We start from the raw sequence: 17,560 nt of genomic DNA, 5'->3' as shown, positions 1-17,560 counted from the left end.
TTTTTTTTTACATAGCTGTTCACATCTGTACTTTCTCCTTTATAGAAGGTGACAAGGTATTTGTGCACAGACTAGAGCCAGGCTGTGAATCCGGGTCTTCTTGAAGATAATTAGCTGTCATGCAGTGCACAATCAAGTATAGAGGGGAGAGTAGGGAGGCAGCAAGTTCTAATGGCTCCATAGTGGTCAGTTGGGTGGTTTCAGGGAGACTCCTTGGTTGCTTGGATTTGGGGGGAGGGTCAGGAAAAGGGAGGAGTGAACCTGGGTGCCCAGAGGATAGGGGAGGGGTGGTGCTGGTGGTGATGAGGGCTCTTCTATTTCCAGTTTCTCCAAATTGTGTATCTCTAGGATAGATGGATGGATGGACGAATAATTGAGTAGATAGAAAGATGGATAGATTGATGAGTGGATGGATGGATGGAGGGATGGATGGCAGGCAGATACATAGGTAGGAAGCTAGGAAGACAGACATGCAGGCAGACAGAGACCCTCAGAGAGGAGGCAGATGCCTGGGTCCCTTCTGAAAGGGACGTCCTGATCTCCCCCTGCTGGACCCACTCCAAAAGCCAGTGGACACTACGGTGTCATGAATTTGGACCTTCTTTCTTGTTAAGGAGAATTATACCTTGGCTTCAGGTGGAAACCTGTGCCTGAGGTGAAATCAGTAGAGTGCCCCCAAACAAGACAGAACCTTCTCCCCCCATCCAGAGCCAATCAGTGCCTGCCTAGCTTGATTCAGCTGTCTGGAATTCCTTTTTAACTTCTTTGTGGTAGGACTTCAAGTAGATGGAAGTGACCTGAAGGCAGGGATTGGGGCTTTCTCTGGCACAGCAGGGGGTGCTCCTGCACCTGGGCATAGTTTCAACTGGGGCAAAAACAGTTCAGGGGTGTGTTCATGTTTGTGTGTATGCACATGTGAGTGTGGATGTGTGGGCGTGTGCACACATGTGTGTGCAGACCACAGGCCAGCAGAAGTATGATTACATTGGCAGGGGTCCAATTTTCCCCCGTGGGTGCAGGGATGAGGGATGGGGTGAGGACTGGAGAAGATGGGCCCTGGAAGACCGTGATGAGAGGCGTCCAGCTCCAGCTGTGCCCCTAGGAAGGCAGCATCTTGACCCCACCCACACAAAGCCCTATTCCATTTGGCTAGGGGGAGCTTCTTTGCTAGGTGACTCTGTTAAGCCCAAATGTCCAGCCCCTCAACTTTTCTGGAGGTCCTGAAGCTTATGAATTTTGTATCATCACCCTAACATATCCCATAGTACTTTAAATTAGGGTTGTTGTTGCCCAGTCATGCCTGATTCTTCTTGACTACATGGACCATACTGTCCATGGGTTTTCTTGGCAAAGACATTGGAGTGGCTCGCCTTTTCCTTCTCCGGTGGATTAAGGCAAACAGGGTGAAGTGACCTGCGTGGGGTCACCCAGCTAGTCAGTGCTGGAGCCCAGATTTGAAGTCAGATCTATTTGCCCAGGGGGCTACCCTTCCGGGTGCTTTATGACCCAGCTTTGTTCCTTGGCCACAAGGTCAGGAGAGGCAGGGGGTAGAGGAAAGCTGGCCTTCAAGGCTGTGCCTGTCCTGGCTGGGGGACCTTGTACCCCAAGAGACTGTCTAGGCGGGGAGCTGGCAGGAGCCAGTGTGAGTCAGGGGAACAAGGCTGCGGCTCTCTGGAGGGTTTCTCTCTGAGCATCTCTCTGCCTCGGTCCCACCCTGTCCGAGGTGGTGTTTTTCAGACCCAGCCGTCCTCGGCCCCACCACAGAATGAGGGGAGAGAATGTGACCCACATCAGGGAATTCATCCTTGTGGGCTTCCCCACGGCCCCGTGGTTGCAGTACCTGCTGTTTCTGCTTTCCCTCCTGGCTTATCTCTTTGTCCTGGCAGAGAATGCCACTATCATCCTCGTGGTCTGGAGCAGTGCTGCCCTCCACAAGCCCATGTACTACTTTCTGGCAAGCCTATCCATCCTGGAAGTGTGGTACGTCTCCGACATCCTCCCCAAGATGCTGGACAGCTTCCTCTTCCAGCGGAGGAGCATCTCCTTCGAGGGCTGCATGACACAGCTCTACTTCTTCAGCTCTCTGGTGTGCAGTGAGTGTGTCCTCCTTGCCTCCATGGCCTATGACCGCTACGTGGCTATCAGCCACCCCTTGCGCTACTCAGTCATCATGACCACTGGCCTCTGTGTGTGGCTAGTGGCCTTCTCCTATGCCAGTGGCTTCACCATCTCCATGATTAAAGTCTATTTCATCTCCAGTGCCACATTCTGTGGCTCCAATGTCATGAACCACTTTTTCTGTGACATCTCCCCCATCCTCAAACTGGCTTGCACGGACTCCTCCACAGCCGAGCTGGTGGACTTTGTCTTGGCTTTCATCATCCTGGTGTTCCCACTCATTTCTACCATGCTCTCCTATGGACACATCTGCATGGCGGTGCTGCGAATCCCCTCCTCCACTGGCCGCTGGAAAGCATTCTCCACCTGTGCCTCCCACCTCACAGTGGTGGTCATCTTCTACACAGCCATGATCTTCATGTATGTCCGTCCCCAGGCCATTGACTCTCGGAGCTCAAATAAGCTGATTTCGGCCATCTACACAGTCCTGACTCCAATTGTGAACCCTCTCATCTATTGCCTGAGGAACAAGGAGTTCAAGGGCAACCTCAAAAAGAGCTTGGTCAAGGCCCAGGCTCCAGGGGAGGACCCAGCCCTCCACTATTAGAGGCATTATGTGACCCAGGACCCCAATTCATCCACATTAGCTAACTAGCAGAACCATAGTGATAATAGAGGTCCTGGTGGTGCTGCACACAAGTGACAGGTGTGCAAGGGTTGGGTCAAGGGCCAGGGATGAACATGGGGTTAGATTTCTGGTCTGTCCTCTCTCCATCCTTGCTGTCATCTGTGGACCATTGTCTTCACTTAGGTGGTAACTTTGGTTTCTTTCTCTCTTGCCATTATTCTCAGGGCACCCTCCCAGACCATCAGACTTGGAAGGGCCCCTGAGGACCACCTAATCCAACATGCAACCGAACAAAGTTTCCTTTCTATAACACTCCTGACATGCACCTTGAGCTACCATGTATAAGCAATCAATAGAGACCTTTCCCTCACCCGCAGAGCAGGGGCTCCTTCTTCCCTTTTCTTGTCTGAAGCTGGAGAATTTCCCCAGAGCTTCTGATCTCTGTTCACTGTGCTGAGTATTTATTGTTAATCTTGATTCATTTTGATAAAGCACTCATCCTCCTTGTTTGGTTTTTGGTTTTGCCAAGTATGATTGTAAATGCTTTCCAAGTGTTCTAAGGGGTAGAGGGGGCAGCTCTGAGGAGGTTTATGTTGCATAAAATGTGTAGATACAATCCCACTTCCACACAAACCTGGGGCAGATTCCCTGAAACACAACTCCTCAGATTTTATGAACACTTCAGAGAAGGAGGCTGCAAAAGGTCTCTGAGGGGCAAGTGTGGACTTTTGAATGGCAAACTCGAGATCTCTCCAGAAATGTAGACACATGAGGAAACCAGCCCTCACCGTGGTTCTGAATTCCTGTGCTTGCAACCTTAGAGAGGCCTAAGAGCAGAATCCACCTCTGCCTCTAACTCCTTTGAAATCTGATTTGATTAGTTGTTTTGTTGATTGTCTAGACTTAAGAAGGGGCAGCAAGGTGGTGCAGTGGATAAAGCCACCTGCCTGGAGTCAGTCATCATCCTTGGTTCAAATTTGACCTCAGACACTTGTTAGCCATGTGACCCTGGGCAAGTCACTTCATGCTGTTTGCCTCAGTTTCCTCATCTGTAAAAGAACTGGAGACAGAAATGGCAAATCACTCTGGTATCTCTGCCAAGAAAACCCGAAGTGGGGTCACAAAGAGTCAGACATCACTGAACAATAACAGCACACTTAAAAAAGTGTTAATAATGCATCTTAAATTAAAGAGTGTGTGTGACACACCCCCATCTTGTTCTATACACATTGCTTGAGCTGAGCAGTAGAAGGCTCAGGAAATGAAGTCATCACCAGTCTGGAGGCCTGGAAACTATTTCAGTCATGTCTGGCTCTTTGTGACCCCATTTTGGGGTTTTCTTGGCAGAGATACCGGAGTGTTTTGCCATTTCCTTCTCCAGCTCATTTTGCAGATGAGGAAACTGAGGCAAACAGGGCTAAGTGACTTGACCAGGGTCACATGGCTAATAAGTGTCTGAGGCCAGATTTGAACTAAGGATGATGACTGACTCCAGGCAGGTGGCTTTCTCCACTGCACCACCTTGCTGTCTTCTGGGGACCATAGACTAATGATGATAATAATCATAATCATTATTTACATATCCTTTTAAGATTTTTGGGGGCAGCTAGGTGGCACAGTGGATAGAGCCCCGGCCCTGAAGTCAGGAGAACCTGAGTTCAAATCTGGCCTCAGACCAAACACTTGACACGTACTAGCTGTGTGACCTTGGGCAAGTCACTTAACCCCGATTGCCTCACTAAAAAAAAAAAAAAAAGATTTTTGAAGGGCTTTGCATACATCACCCCATTTGAGCCTCGCAGCACCCTTGCTCCATCACCTCCCTATCTCCATTCTCTGTAGCTCTGGTTTGTTTTGTGTTTTCTTAAACCTTCCTCCTAAGTCAAAGGGTCTGTTGACTCCAATATGGTCTATGGGCTACCCTAATCTGTGTACTTTCTCTGATTTCTCATTACTATTTACTAGGTATTCCTGACAGTCTCTCTGTAATCAGCATTTGGTGGGCGGGAGCTAAGTGTATCCTCCCCTAGAGAGTGATCGAGGAAAACCACTTTGAGTTGGAAGCCACTGCACCCCTCCACTATAGGTATTGGGTGTGTGATACAACTTGAGCTTGCTACACCTCTTGTGCGTGTAACAGTGACTACTCTGGTGCTCACTGCCTGGAAGCCAGGAATGTGACATCTCACCCCTCCCCAAGGGTTTTCCAGTACCCTGAAGGGGTCTCTCTACCATTGGCTCCAAACCTCTATGATGGATTCTCTCAATTTTATGGGGTCCCCTGCAATCCAGTTCCATTTAACCACTTAAGAATTGGATTAGCTTTTATAAAGAAATATTTACCTCAATGTTATAATAAGAAAAAAACACACATCCTTCCTTAAACACCTAGGGGCATAATTTATTCTCCCTTCCCCCCAATATCCTACACTACCACCTCATATCTGGGGAAGGGAAGAGAATTAGGTTCACAGATTAGCTCAGTTCCAATATAGCACAGACTCACCTCCCAAATCAAAAGTTCCCTTGGGCTTGAGTCCCCAGGACCCTGGCATTTCAGGGCTTCCCTACTGAGTTGACTGGCTCTAACATCAATCCTAGAATCCTGGCTCCCTAAATTCATGGCTGGGGCTCCTGGGTCCAGTGGGGATTCCACCCCCTGCACCTAGCACCAAAAAGGACAAATGAAATAATAAAACAAACCCTAAAGCCCATTTCTTGGGGCCATGGAGTAGATGGGGGAAGTGGAAGGAGAAGGTGGCCCTTTCCACCTCACCAGTTCAGTTCATGGTACCAATGCTGTGGGTGAATTTGGCTTTTCACCATCTCCAGACGCTGTGGGAAAGAGAGGATAACTGCCTCAGGTTGGCTATACAGCCAATCAAAAGAGGCTACCCATATGATAGGGGAACACAGTTTGTCTCTTACCCAAAAGTAGGGTGCTTTCATATTAGGTGTTACGGGCATGCACAAAGCCATGCCAAGCCAACCCTGCTTGCATATACAAGAGAGTAAAGGAGAGCTCACCTCCCCATGGATCCCACCTGCCCCTCTCCCCCCAGGCTGCTGCTGGTGCCAACATGGACCTCTTCCTACTCTCCACAAAGATAGAAATTGCTATCTTGTTGGAGAGTGGTCCACATCCTAAGTCTTATGTAATCTTGCAAAACACATTTCAGATGTATCTGTATATTAGAAAGCCACCAATCACATTAGCTAAGGAAGTGGCTGGTAGAGACTAGCTGGAGGCATATTTTATGAGCCATTTTCCTCTATATGTTTCATAGTAACCCTTTTTCTTTCTGTTTGCCCCTGAAATCATGAGCCTGGTTTTCGTTTCTATTGGTAGTAATTACCTAGTGTGGCTTCCTTCTTGGTGAGTCTCAGAGGGTAGGCAGTCCTCTATTCTCAGTTTCCAGAGAAAAAAGGAAGGGCACTTCCCTTTCGGAATCAGGAGGATCTGATTCCTCTCCCTAGCCCATTTGGTCCCCACTCTCTCTACCCCTCTTCTCCATCAAGGGTTGCAGATTACCCAACCCATGCTGCAGACAGAGAATTGCTGTTTTTTTTTTTTTTTTTAACTTGAAGGAAGTCTGATCCTCCTTTTTTCCTCCTCTCTGGGGGAGCTTAAGGAATTACAGATCATTGATAAAATATTACTCATAGTGTTTGAAGCCAGATTTGAACCCAAGTCATCCTGACAGCCAGCCCAGCACTCTAGCCACTGCACCACCCAGCTGCCTTTCTAGGAGCTCCCATGGAAAAGTTGGCTGGCAGGATGTGGAGCAGATGGAGATAGGGAGGGAGTGAGATATGGAGGAGGGTGTCTTATGGCCAGCTTAGGACAAGTCTTTACAATGCTACCTCCATGCCCTGTGCATTCATGCTAGAACATGGAACCCACTGTGGAAGCTTTGCCAAAGCTGGAGAAAAGGTAAGGTAGAGAAGGGATCAGAGGAGGGGAATGGATTTGTGGTCAATAGGAGAACTAGGAGGAAGGAGGGAATGTTGTTGGATGTTGGATATAGGCTGGATATCTGGAAAAACTTCCTCACAATCAGATCTGTCCCGGAGTGGAAGGGAAGTGGAACCTGTGGAGGTATTGAGCTCCCTATCCTTGGAAGTCTCCAAGCAGACCTTGGATGATCCCTTGTTGTGGATGTTGTAGGTGTGGGTATTATTGCTCAAATACTGGTCAGAATTTGAGGATACAGAGGTTTCTTCTAATACTGAAATGTTGTGATTCTTTGAGGAGGGAGAGTGGAAAGAACATTGGGCATATTTCTATTACAGTTCAAGCACCATAATCCTCCCTTTCTCCCATAGACCTTGGACCACTTCACCCTTCTTCTCCTTGTGCCCTTACTGCATTTCACCATATAATCATCACAGATTTTATAAAAAGTGGGGTGTGACTATTATGTGAAACTTAAAAAATGTTTGTGATGGTATTATTTGTCTTTTAATTTCCACCAGTCTCACACCAAAATTTCACTCACTGAAGTATGTCTCTCCGCAGCTCTGTTTCCATACTGTTCAGCACAAACAATCACTTTCAGCTTGAAGCTCACAAAACAGTTTGGCTATACAGCCAAAGAAATACTTCACATGTTAATGTATTGCTGGCAGGTGAACCGTACAGTTTCACTAGCATGAGAAGAGGCAAGTCTTACCATATCATGTGACTTACTCATGGCAGCTTCATCTGCCCACTCACTCCTCCTACAGCTCTTCGTTGGGTTGAGTGACAATATCTTAGGACGCAGTGCTCTAAACAAACCACACAAGTAGGCTGTCAGAAATACACTGACAATGTGCGTGTGCTGAGAATTCTAGGCTCCCAGCTCACAACACGTGAGAGACGAATGCGTATCCACATGCCACTGGTGATTGCATTGCTGCTGTTTACCTTTTAAGTGTCATGATGAACAGAATTATACCATGTGACAATTATAGTTTACAAATCAATTTTTGGACTGAAAAAACAGGGTGTGATGATTATGCAGCGGCAGCGATTCTGTGGTGAGATATAGCACTTCGCCCATTTGGTGTTCCACCCTAAGCCCTTCACCAACATAGCTACTATGGTTTGCTGGAGTCAGCTTGGCTGGCCAAGGCTGATTGTTAAACTTTTAGTGTGAGTTTTTACAACTTACAATCTGGGTTTGATCGCTTTGTTGGCTTCCTAGACTTAAGAAAGTGACAAGACCGTATTAATAATGCAGATTAAGCTTAGAAGTGTGTCCCTGGAGGTGTTCAGAGGACCCATAAAGAGAGGAAGGTAGTGGGAGTTGCAGTCTTTTTCTCTCCTCAGCTCCTGATCTGACCCCCTCCCCTCCCCCATTCACTCACATCAAGGGAGATGTGTACACATTGCTGTCTAACACTGAAGAACTACTGCTGGGCCCCCAGGGATACTAGGGTATTAGGGCCACTCCTCTTCCTTAAGGGACCCCTATGCTCTGGTCCTAAGCATACAGTAGAGTGAGGATCCTTCTTCTCACACTGTTTGCTCCAGGGGCAAATTATTTAAGAGGTTAGATTTTGGCTCATACCCAGGGCCTCCCCCAAATTACTCAGCAGACAACATGAGTCAGATATGGGACAGCTATTTATTTCCTACACATTAAAGACATACTAAACCACAAGCTAAACCACTACTCCCAAGTGTATATTTGACAAAAACCAACCTAAAATAGAAATGAGTGCCTCACTTTATCACTGTTCTTCCCATTTGCCAGGGGTGGTGGGAAATGGGGTAGGAGGCATTTCACATTGGTTCTGTGCTGTCCAAACATGTTGCCTGCTAAAATGGGCTAGGCTCAGGCCACTCCTCTGGCTGTCTTCTCGAAGACCACTGATGTAGTGGCTAGGGATTCCTGTTCTGCCACCATTCAGCTCTGACCAGAAGGAGTCACCTCCAAGCCTGGACATGTCCATCTCGTGATCGATGCTTACTCACCTATGATCAGGACAGAACAAACACAAATGTGGATGAGGCAGCCAGAGGCCCAGATGCGAACATGCCTGCACAGTCCCCACCAGAAGCAGACAAGAGCCAGCCCATCCCCCAGCCCTTGCTGGGAGTCTCAGAGCTACATGATGCTTTGGGGTGTATTCAAGGAAGGCATCATTCAGGCAGAAGCTGTCTCCTTTGACTTGACTCAGCTCTTTGCCCCTGCCCCTGTCACAGGGACCACTCAGGGTCTTTGGTGCCACCCTAAAGTCAGAGATCCTGCTGGGATGGATATGTCACCTCCATGTCCTTGGAGACCCCAGCATTTTAGAGGGGGAGCTGCAGGTGCACGCTCCACAGAATGGCTCCAATTCAGCCTCTGCTCCAAATGCTTGTGGAGATGGAGAAGAGACCCAAAGAGGGCCCCCTGCTTGCTTCCCTTTCCCATGGCCCCCGGTGCCCCTGACCCACACCCTGCTACCCAACCTAATTCTCTTGTCTTCCTCTTCAGATGGAACAGTCACACAGTCCCAAAGGACACCAGCAGCTGCAGCAGCAGCATTGGCCAAGCTTCCCGCCAAGTTCTCCATGTGTCTTATGACTCTGAAGGAGTATGAATGTGTGCAGTGTGAATGGGGCTGGGGTTATGACTGTCACCTGGACATCACCATAGCCCTTGGTTACAACAGAGGTCTTGACCCCGTCTCCCTGGCTTTGCCCTTAATCCTCACCACTGAGCACAGCACCACTTTGGCTCAGGCCCCAGTATTCTATGCTCCTTTCCAGGCCTGGTGGGTCTGATCCCACCTGGGCAAGGTGACTCCACCCCTTCTGGGAGATCTGGCTCTTTTCCTCTTCCTGCAGCCAGGTCATCCTGAAGTTCTGGGGCTGGAAGCCCAGCACCTTAGGGTGTTGGTCCCATGTTGGTCAGAGGTCCTGTCCGGGGGCCTCCATGTAAGTCATTCTCATTGATGGGAGAGCTGGAGAGAGGGAGAAGAGGACTGAATGAACACGTTTCACCCCCTTACCCTGACAGCTATGAGGAGAAATGAATTCCCACATCTGTCCAAGTCTAAGGCAGACATCAACCCTCATCCCCTCAGCAACCCTCATCATAGGAGGGGCTGGTAATGTCCCAAGGTGCTGGACAGAGGCACAGCTAGGACTAATTTGCCACTCTGGCCCACTGGAAAGGAAAGAAATTGAATCAGGACCCCAGAGGCAGATTGGGAGTGGACTGGGCATTGTCCTGAGGTTAGTACCTATCTCTTCCAAGAGTTTCCTTTGGGTCTCTAGGAATCTCTGGAGCAGAGGAGACAGTCATTCATTTCCAACTTGTTCCTCAGCTGGGGCTCTCTCCATCTCTGGGTCTTGGGCTGGGTCACTGGCCAGACCAGGGTCTTAGGGTAGAAGGTGAGGAAGTCCAGTCCATTGTAGACATGTCAGGATAAGCTCCAGAGGTTTCCAGCCTCCTGGAGATCACAGTTCAATTTGACCTAGAGGATGTGGGACCCTGAGCCCCAACCCCTGTCAGGTCACTGTTCAGCTCCCAGGGCCCAAGACCCAGACACTGTTTGCTGACACTATCCCAGCTAGCAGTTACCTTTTCTCTGGTCCCTGTGATGGCCTGTGATCTATTGAAGGACTGACCTGATCTCCCGATTCTTGTTCCACAGGGACCAAGGCTCCTTCTCCCAAGTTTCAGAGGCCTCTGAGCCCTTGTCTTGTCCCTCTCTAGACCCAACAGGGGCTGACTCTCATTCTTATTTCCACCCACATACTCACATTCTAGGTTGCCAAGAAACTCCCACACTCATCTTTTCCCCACTCTCCTTCTTTCCTCCCTAAATCATTGTGTTAAGCGAACTTCCCTAATGAGTGCTCCCTGTCCCCCTCCTTCTCTCTCTCAGCTTTGACCACTGATTCAGAGGGCGAGAAACTCCATCTTTGGCATGTGATACAAAGGGAAGAGATGGAGGGATGGGCACTAGAGGCTAGTACAAGTGGATGGGGCTGGGGCCAGAGTCTAGGCATTGAAGGTTAATAGGGAGTGGAGCAACACAGAGATCCAAGTTTGGGTACTTTTGGCTGTTTGACACTTTGCTCATGGACTTCCATCAAGGCCTAGATGTAATGACTTTGTCCTTTTCTTCACTCTCTATTCACATTGCTTACACTTCTCTGGGTCCTTGTGGTCTCCCTCATTTGAATGTGCTCTCCTTGGGAGTCAAGACTGTCTCATTCCTTGTGGGGACGACGCCTGCACATAGTGAGCACTTGGAAAGGTTAGGTGTTTGCCTGAGAGATGGGGAGCATTCTTATCAGCACTGCTGATGATACTGGGCTAGGAAGGACAGGCTAGGTCACTGACTCGAAGTGGACAAAAGGAAATTCAATAGAGATCTATAGGAGAGGCGTTACAGCATAGACTCAGAATACAAGGCTGGCCTGGAAGCCAGCAAGCTGGAGATGTACGGGCCCCTCTGACACAATGTGAGGTTACCTCACTGAAGTTAATTGGTAGAAAGAATTTCCTCACCTGCAAACTCCCTATGACATCAAAATCACAGGTCCAGTACTAGCCCCAGAGCTCCTTGTCAGTGCAGTGGTGGGACAAACCTGTTTTCTATTTTTGGAAAAAGAAAGTGATGTTTTATGGAAACCATCAAAAATGATGTCAGCTTCTCATTCTCCTATCAGGAAGGTCTGGTCTGCCTTTTCATAGAACCTATTAGCCAAAACAAGCCTCATAGGCAGCTTCCCAACTGAGACCTGAGCAGGAATCCTTTCTCTACTCTGTCCTGGGAGATTCCTGGTCTTGGTTCCTTGCAAGCCTAACAAAAACCTTATCCACTATCAAGTCTGTAAGATTTGGCGTCCAAAAGGAAAAAAGAAAGATCAATTGGGCCAGTTGTACCCCCTCTTTCTTAAGGTATAGAGTGAGTTTATAACTTCAGGATTGCTCAGAGTACATAAACATTCTGAAGCAGAAGGGAAATGGGGGCATATGTAAGCCCTGGGGTCCCCAGAGTTGCTAAAGGTCAAGTTTGTTCTTGCGGGAAAATACATTTCTCAGTGGTTAGTCTTATCAGAATATCCTGAGTAAGCAGGAAGTTTCTGAGATGGTTCTATTTTAAAATGGAATCTTTCTTGTTCACTCAGATATAGCCAGTAGGGAGTGAAGTAAAGGGCAGACTTCCCAGTTCTGTCTCCTTGGTCTCAGGGATCACTTAATTTTGGGAGCAGATGTTTTCCCCAAATCCAAGTGTACTCAGGTTCATTTTCCTCCTCCACAATTCTCCCCTTGGATCCTTCCTCAGAAGTTTCACCAAACCTGAACTACTCAATGTCTGTGTCTATAATATAGCTATGCAATTGTTTGTGCAGCCAAAGCAGAATCTTAGTCCAGCTTGGGTTATGGTAGTGAGGAAGCCGAAAATATATGAGGTACAAATACTACAAAATCCGAAACATTCTCTTCAAGGCTAAGGAGAAAACATGACTCAATCAGTCATGCTGCTATACATCTGAAAAGAATAAGAAGACAGCTTCAACAAAACATCTAAACAAGAATGGAGGGTTGCAATAATTTCCAAAACTCACTCTTTGCTCTCAAAGTTTCTGAAGCAATTGCTTTGAAAAGCAGTAAGTATTTAGCAAAAGTGTCCACAATTATAAAGGGGAACTGGATCTCAAGAGTAGCATACACCTCTGTGGGACCCAAGACGCTCCCATACGTAGATGAAGATATTATTACCTGTAATTTTGTGAGGAACTGGAAAAAGGAGGACCTGGGTTTAAATGTCCAGTTTGTATCTTAAATCTGGTGCCTACGTACCCTTTTAAATGGATAAGAAAATTCTAAGAGACAAAGGGCAGCAAACATAACTGTATGATCAGGAAGACAAAAAGGAACTTGCTCTGGAGTCTTGGGTTTAGCTGTCTACTTCATGAAATAGTTCGCTTCTGGGAAACACTTTTCCATTGATAATTCTGAATCAAAAGGTTCTGTTTTAGATCACTACTCCACAAAGGGTTCGTTTTGACCCTGAGAAACATATATCCACGAATTAACACCTTGGACTTTTTAATTGTGGCATCAATTGTTAGCAGTTCCTGGTATGGACCTTACTACCTTGTTTCTAGAGCATTTTAAAGAGGTATTTCTTCCAGCAGATTCATGTTTCTGACTCCGATCGTGCAATGACTCTCATGTTGGTTTCCTAGGTAATGCTGCTCAAATCTGCTAGTGATAAGACTTAATATAATTTAGTAAGGCCTGACCAAACCTAATCACATTGTCTTTCCTGTAATTAGTCCATGAGGTGAAAGCTGGTGCAAACCTTATGGTATTAACCTTATAATTATCAAGGCTATAAGAAGAACATCTCATCTGAGTTTTAATTTTCACATACCATTTGCTTTTTCTACCTTTCCCAAGACCTTTAGATGATATTAACAACAATGTTTATAAGGTTGGAGAAAGCATTTTTAAAAGGATCTTTGAGGACCAGACCTCAATGGACAGTTTCTTAACAACTACTAGAGAAATTTTCTAAATGAAAGCCTCAATCCAACTTGAGAATTTATAGACAATTAATAAACATGCTCAAAACTTTTGGTTTTAGGCATTTGCACGAAATTCATCTGGGGCTATTCAAATGGACCTCTTCTGGAGGAGGTTCAGTTCCTGGCTCCACCTTTTTCAGTCTTGTTCTTTATTACCTACAAAGTCAAATATAAAATATATTACTTTAGGACCACTGTCTTGACTTGGCCTTTTGCCATTGTTTTCACTTGCACAACAGAGCAGAAATTCTAAAGCTTCTAGTACAATTGCATCTAAGATGAGATCTTTTAGTATCTTTAGTACCCATTGGGAAACATTGGGAAGCAACCACACGTATCCGGGTCCTAAGGGGAAATATTCTAATTGTGTTGCCTTTCTCAAAGTAATATTTACTACTCCATTAAGAATTCTAGCCTTTATATCTTTCATCATTTCCCCCCTTTTGAAGATTATATTGTAACCTCATATCTTAGCTTCAGGTGGTAGGAAAGGGAAGGGTCACTTGGATAGAAAGAAAGTGAGACTCCAAAAACATAATCTTATATATCTATATAAATACATAGCTATTAAGCAAGTGAGCTAATGGTTTAGGTCAGGAAGATGAGACAAGTGATGACCAGAGTCAGAACAGCAAAGACAACAATAAGGTCCTTTATATCTGCTCAGAGAAGTCTGATGATTGGAACAATGAGATTCATTTTAAAACCTTTGTATTTCTTTTGCCAAGGTCAGAGAAACCTTCTATGAAAACCGGAGGAATAAGGTGGTAACAATATCAAGACTATCCCATCAGGGTCAAGTCTAAAGTAACAGACTGATAGATTGATAATGGAGGCAAGAGGACAAGCTTTGTTTGATTTCAGGTAAAAGTAAAAAATACCTTTTTAGAGCAGCCAATTGTGCACTAAACTCCCACGCTCTTCAAATAGTCTGAGAGCTGGGCTCATATTCTAACAGTTGGGAAACTTTCCTGCTCAGAGAGGAAATAGCATACTGGGAAAGTGAGTTAAGAAGGTCCCATCATTACTTTTATAAGGCTGTCCTCTCAACTTTCCCAGCAATTAACATCTACCTGTAACACATGGAGATCACACTCCTTTTGAGTAGCTCTTGGTATTTCCCTTGAATGGTGGATTATTAGCTTAACAATCATTCAAACAGTTATACCCAGATTCAATACAAATCAAATGATCATCCTCAGACGTTCCATCTCACATGGTAAGTTGCAACGGTTATAGCTTAGGGCACAGAAGTTTCTCAAGCTAATGGCAATATCAGTAAGTTCACAATAAAGAACAATTAAAAACATTTATCCTTAGTGGTTATTTAGCATATACAGTTTCCCCAAAACTTTTAGTAGGTTCTTTCTAATTTAATACATTCTGATGCAAAAAAAAGATCATTAGAAATTTGGAAAATAATCACATTTGGGGATTTTACTCATAAACTGAATGTACTCAAACCCCAAAAGACTCTGGTTATAGTTGGCCTGGATGCACTGATGATTCAACCCCTGTGGCAAAAGGAAAATCTTTGAAACTTGGGTCTGTTGATCCAAAGTGGATTCAAAGATGTGACACCAATATATACCAATTAAGTTACAATTTTATCCAGTGAGTTTCTATAAATCATATAATCACCAATACTCAGACAATTCAACATATTACAAGCCAACATTTAAGCAATCATCCCATTAACCTGTGAGTGTGTGTGTGTGTGTGTGTGTGTGTGTGTGTGTGCGCCTAGTGCGTATGTTGGTGGGGAAGTTGGTTCCTCTGTGAGGCTTAACGTCAGAGTAGAATTTACAAAATCTTTTCTGCTTCCTTTTTGGTCACAGAGCTGATGAGCTTTTATGACCTTACCAAGGCAGAAGATTCAGAGGAGCTGACCCATTGATAGAACTTCTCATAGTGAGTCTCCCCAAGGTAGCAAGTTAACTTTGACAACCCAGGGGATACATTTAAGACCATTTTCAACCAGAAGAGCAAGCTGCCTTCCAGACAGGAGTTGCTAATAAGTGATAGCCTGAAGTCATAAAATCACAGCATTGTGATCGAAAGAAGAACAAACTTCCTAAGGATATAAATGTATCACACTCTGGGTATCATCCCACAGACCAACAGTGCTTCTATAAAGAATCAAATCACAATGCAAGAGACACATCAATGTAACACTAACAAGAAACAATATTACGGACGTCAGACATACAACACAAAACAAAACTTCTTTCCAGAGGGCATCAATACAGTTGAATACATCTCCCAATGATTGTTTTGATGCTCTGCCAATTTTGCCTTCTATGCCAGCGGCATTCAGAGAGGAGCCAGACTGAGCCATTCTTACTTTAGCTCAGAACGAACTACAAAACTGTGGCCCCAGTAGTGGCTATTCAGAGCACAGATCAGTCATTCTGAGAATAACAGTTTCCCCTAATTAATTTATTTAACCCAATACAAATCTGTATTTCAAATAGCTCAATTTTAAAGCTCAAAATATTATTCCAGCTACTTTTAGACATCCACAATAAACCAAGAATCTTTAACATTAAGCTTAAGTACCTGGGGAAGAAATCAGCATTTCTCCAAGGGGAGTTCACAGTTTTACGGACCTGTCAGCTTTCCTGTTCTCAATGAGGTCTCAAACTTCTGTCAACCCTCTACAAGGCTTTCCTAAACCCAGGCTTTTCTTAGGGCCCACACTGGAAATTCTAATCTCTGGTAAACCTTTCAGTAAATCACAAATTTGATATTCCTGCTCTTTGAGAATCAAAGCTGAGGTGAACTTGGAATGTTTCTACTTTTGGGAATATCCTGTTTCAATTGAATTTCAGGTCTAAGTTGTGCCAGGGTAGATGACCTCTAATTCCCCCCTCCCTCTGCTTTTTTTCCCTACACACATCAATTTCCATTTTATCGTAAGCTTTTGCATGAATGCTAATTCAAATGAATTTATCTGAAACTGTTTAAACGAGTAAATTATGTGGTATAACGTCTTTGAAAAGATTTATCTTTATAATTTCCTTCCATTACAAAGACCTTTAACCTAGTAACGAAAATAATCCAAAAAAGTTTTGGTAAATGTATTTAACTTTGAGTGGAGTATAATCAGAGCTAAAAATCAAGCACTTCCACAGATCAAGATATAGGAGAATATTTTAAAGAAAAGAATAAGTAAGGGATCCCCACCCCCACCCCCACCGTCTCCACCCCCAGCTCGGTAACAAGACAGTAGGATGAAAATGAGCCCGTTTGACAAGATCCTCACTCCTGAATCTCTGAGAGGGATGAAAGGAGATCATTCCAGTCTATTAAGAGTTAAGTGGAATGAAACAAGAGATCATTTTCTTGTTTAAATGTAGACAACAGGCCCTGCTATGTAGATGCTCTCGGGGAGGTGAGCTGGGCTGGGGTGGGGGTGGGGGACTCGGATTGCATTAATTCTGTGTCCAGGTCCAGAGGTAGAGGATCACGCAAACCGGCAGGATAATGGGCAAGAGAAGACTGTAAAAGCACAGGCTGGTCGTGCTGGTGCAGCCATGGGGGAAATTCTCATCCACAGAGGCCGAGTAGATGAGGCCGGCCAGAGAGATGAGGGGCACTAGGACTGTCAGCGTGGGCAGCGACATCAGCATCTTCCTCTGCTGCTTCCTCGGGCTCGGGGCTGGGCTGGGTTGGAGTAAGGTCCACGACTCCTGCTCTTTCCCCTCCGGCTGCTTATTCGGATGGATCATCCGAGCTGCCTGCGTGTCACAGGGGAAACAGCATCTGGGATGAGCTGGGTACCAAGGCCAGCTCTCCGCGAATCATTAGCTTATTTGGTGACATTTCATACCTGTGTGGCTCCGAGAAGCCGTAGCAGACCCGAGATCCACGTCCAAGGTGGCGGGAGGCGAGGCCTAGCTTCACCTTGGGCTCCCGGGCAACCCCCTGGTCCTCCGCTGCGGCCCGGTCGGGCGATGTCAACGGCAACCTCCTCCGCAGCGCTGACGCAGCTCTGTCGCACCGCCGTCTCTCTCTCCCTCTCTCTCTTTCTCTCTCTCCTCTCTCCCCTCTCTCCTCTCTCTCTCCCCTCTCTCTCCTCTCTCTTTCTCTCGTCTCTCTCTCCCCTCTCTCTCTCTCTCTCCTCTCTCTCCCCTCTCTCTCCTCTCTCTCCCCTCTCTCTCCTCTCTCTCTCCTCTCTCTTTCTCTCCTCTCTCTCTCCCCTCTCTCTCCTCTCTCTCCCCTCTCTCTCTCCTCTCTCTTTCTCTCTCTTTCCTCTCTCTCTCTCTCTCTCTCTCTCCTCTCTCCCC

General features: G+C 46.1%; 1 protein-coding gene across 1 annotated transcript; it reads left to right on the top strand.

Annotated features, from left to right (window-relative positions):
- The first annotated feature begins 1,765 nt into the window (after nucleotides 1-1,765).
- On the top strand, nucleotides 1,766-2,725 carry LOC114040054 (olfactory receptor 6B2-like). The gene has a single exon (XM_027858036.1). It carries the CDS (start codon nucleotides 1,766-1,768, stop codon nucleotides 2,723-2,725), a length of 960 nt encoding a protein of 319 aa, XP_027713837.1.
- Nucleotides 2,726-17,560: the final 14,835 nt, after the last annotated feature.

This window comes from Vombatus ursinus, unplaced genomic scaffold (assembly GCF_900497805.2).
Source record: "Vombatus ursinus unplaced genomic scaffold, bare-nosed wombat genome assembly UNPS02012622.1, whole genome shotgun sequence".
NCBI classification, from domain to species: domain Eukaryota; kingdom Metazoa; phylum Chordata; class Mammalia; order Diprotodontia; family Vombatidae; genus Vombatus; species Vombatus ursinus.
Note: the sequence above shows the minus strand (reverse complement) of the source record. Positions and strands in the feature narration are given on the sequence as shown.

Coding starts and splice junctions, on each gene's coding strand:
- LOC114040054 (XM_027858036.1), top strand. CDS start 1,766: ATGAGGGGAGAGAATGTGACCCACATCAGGGAATTCATCCTTGTGGGC.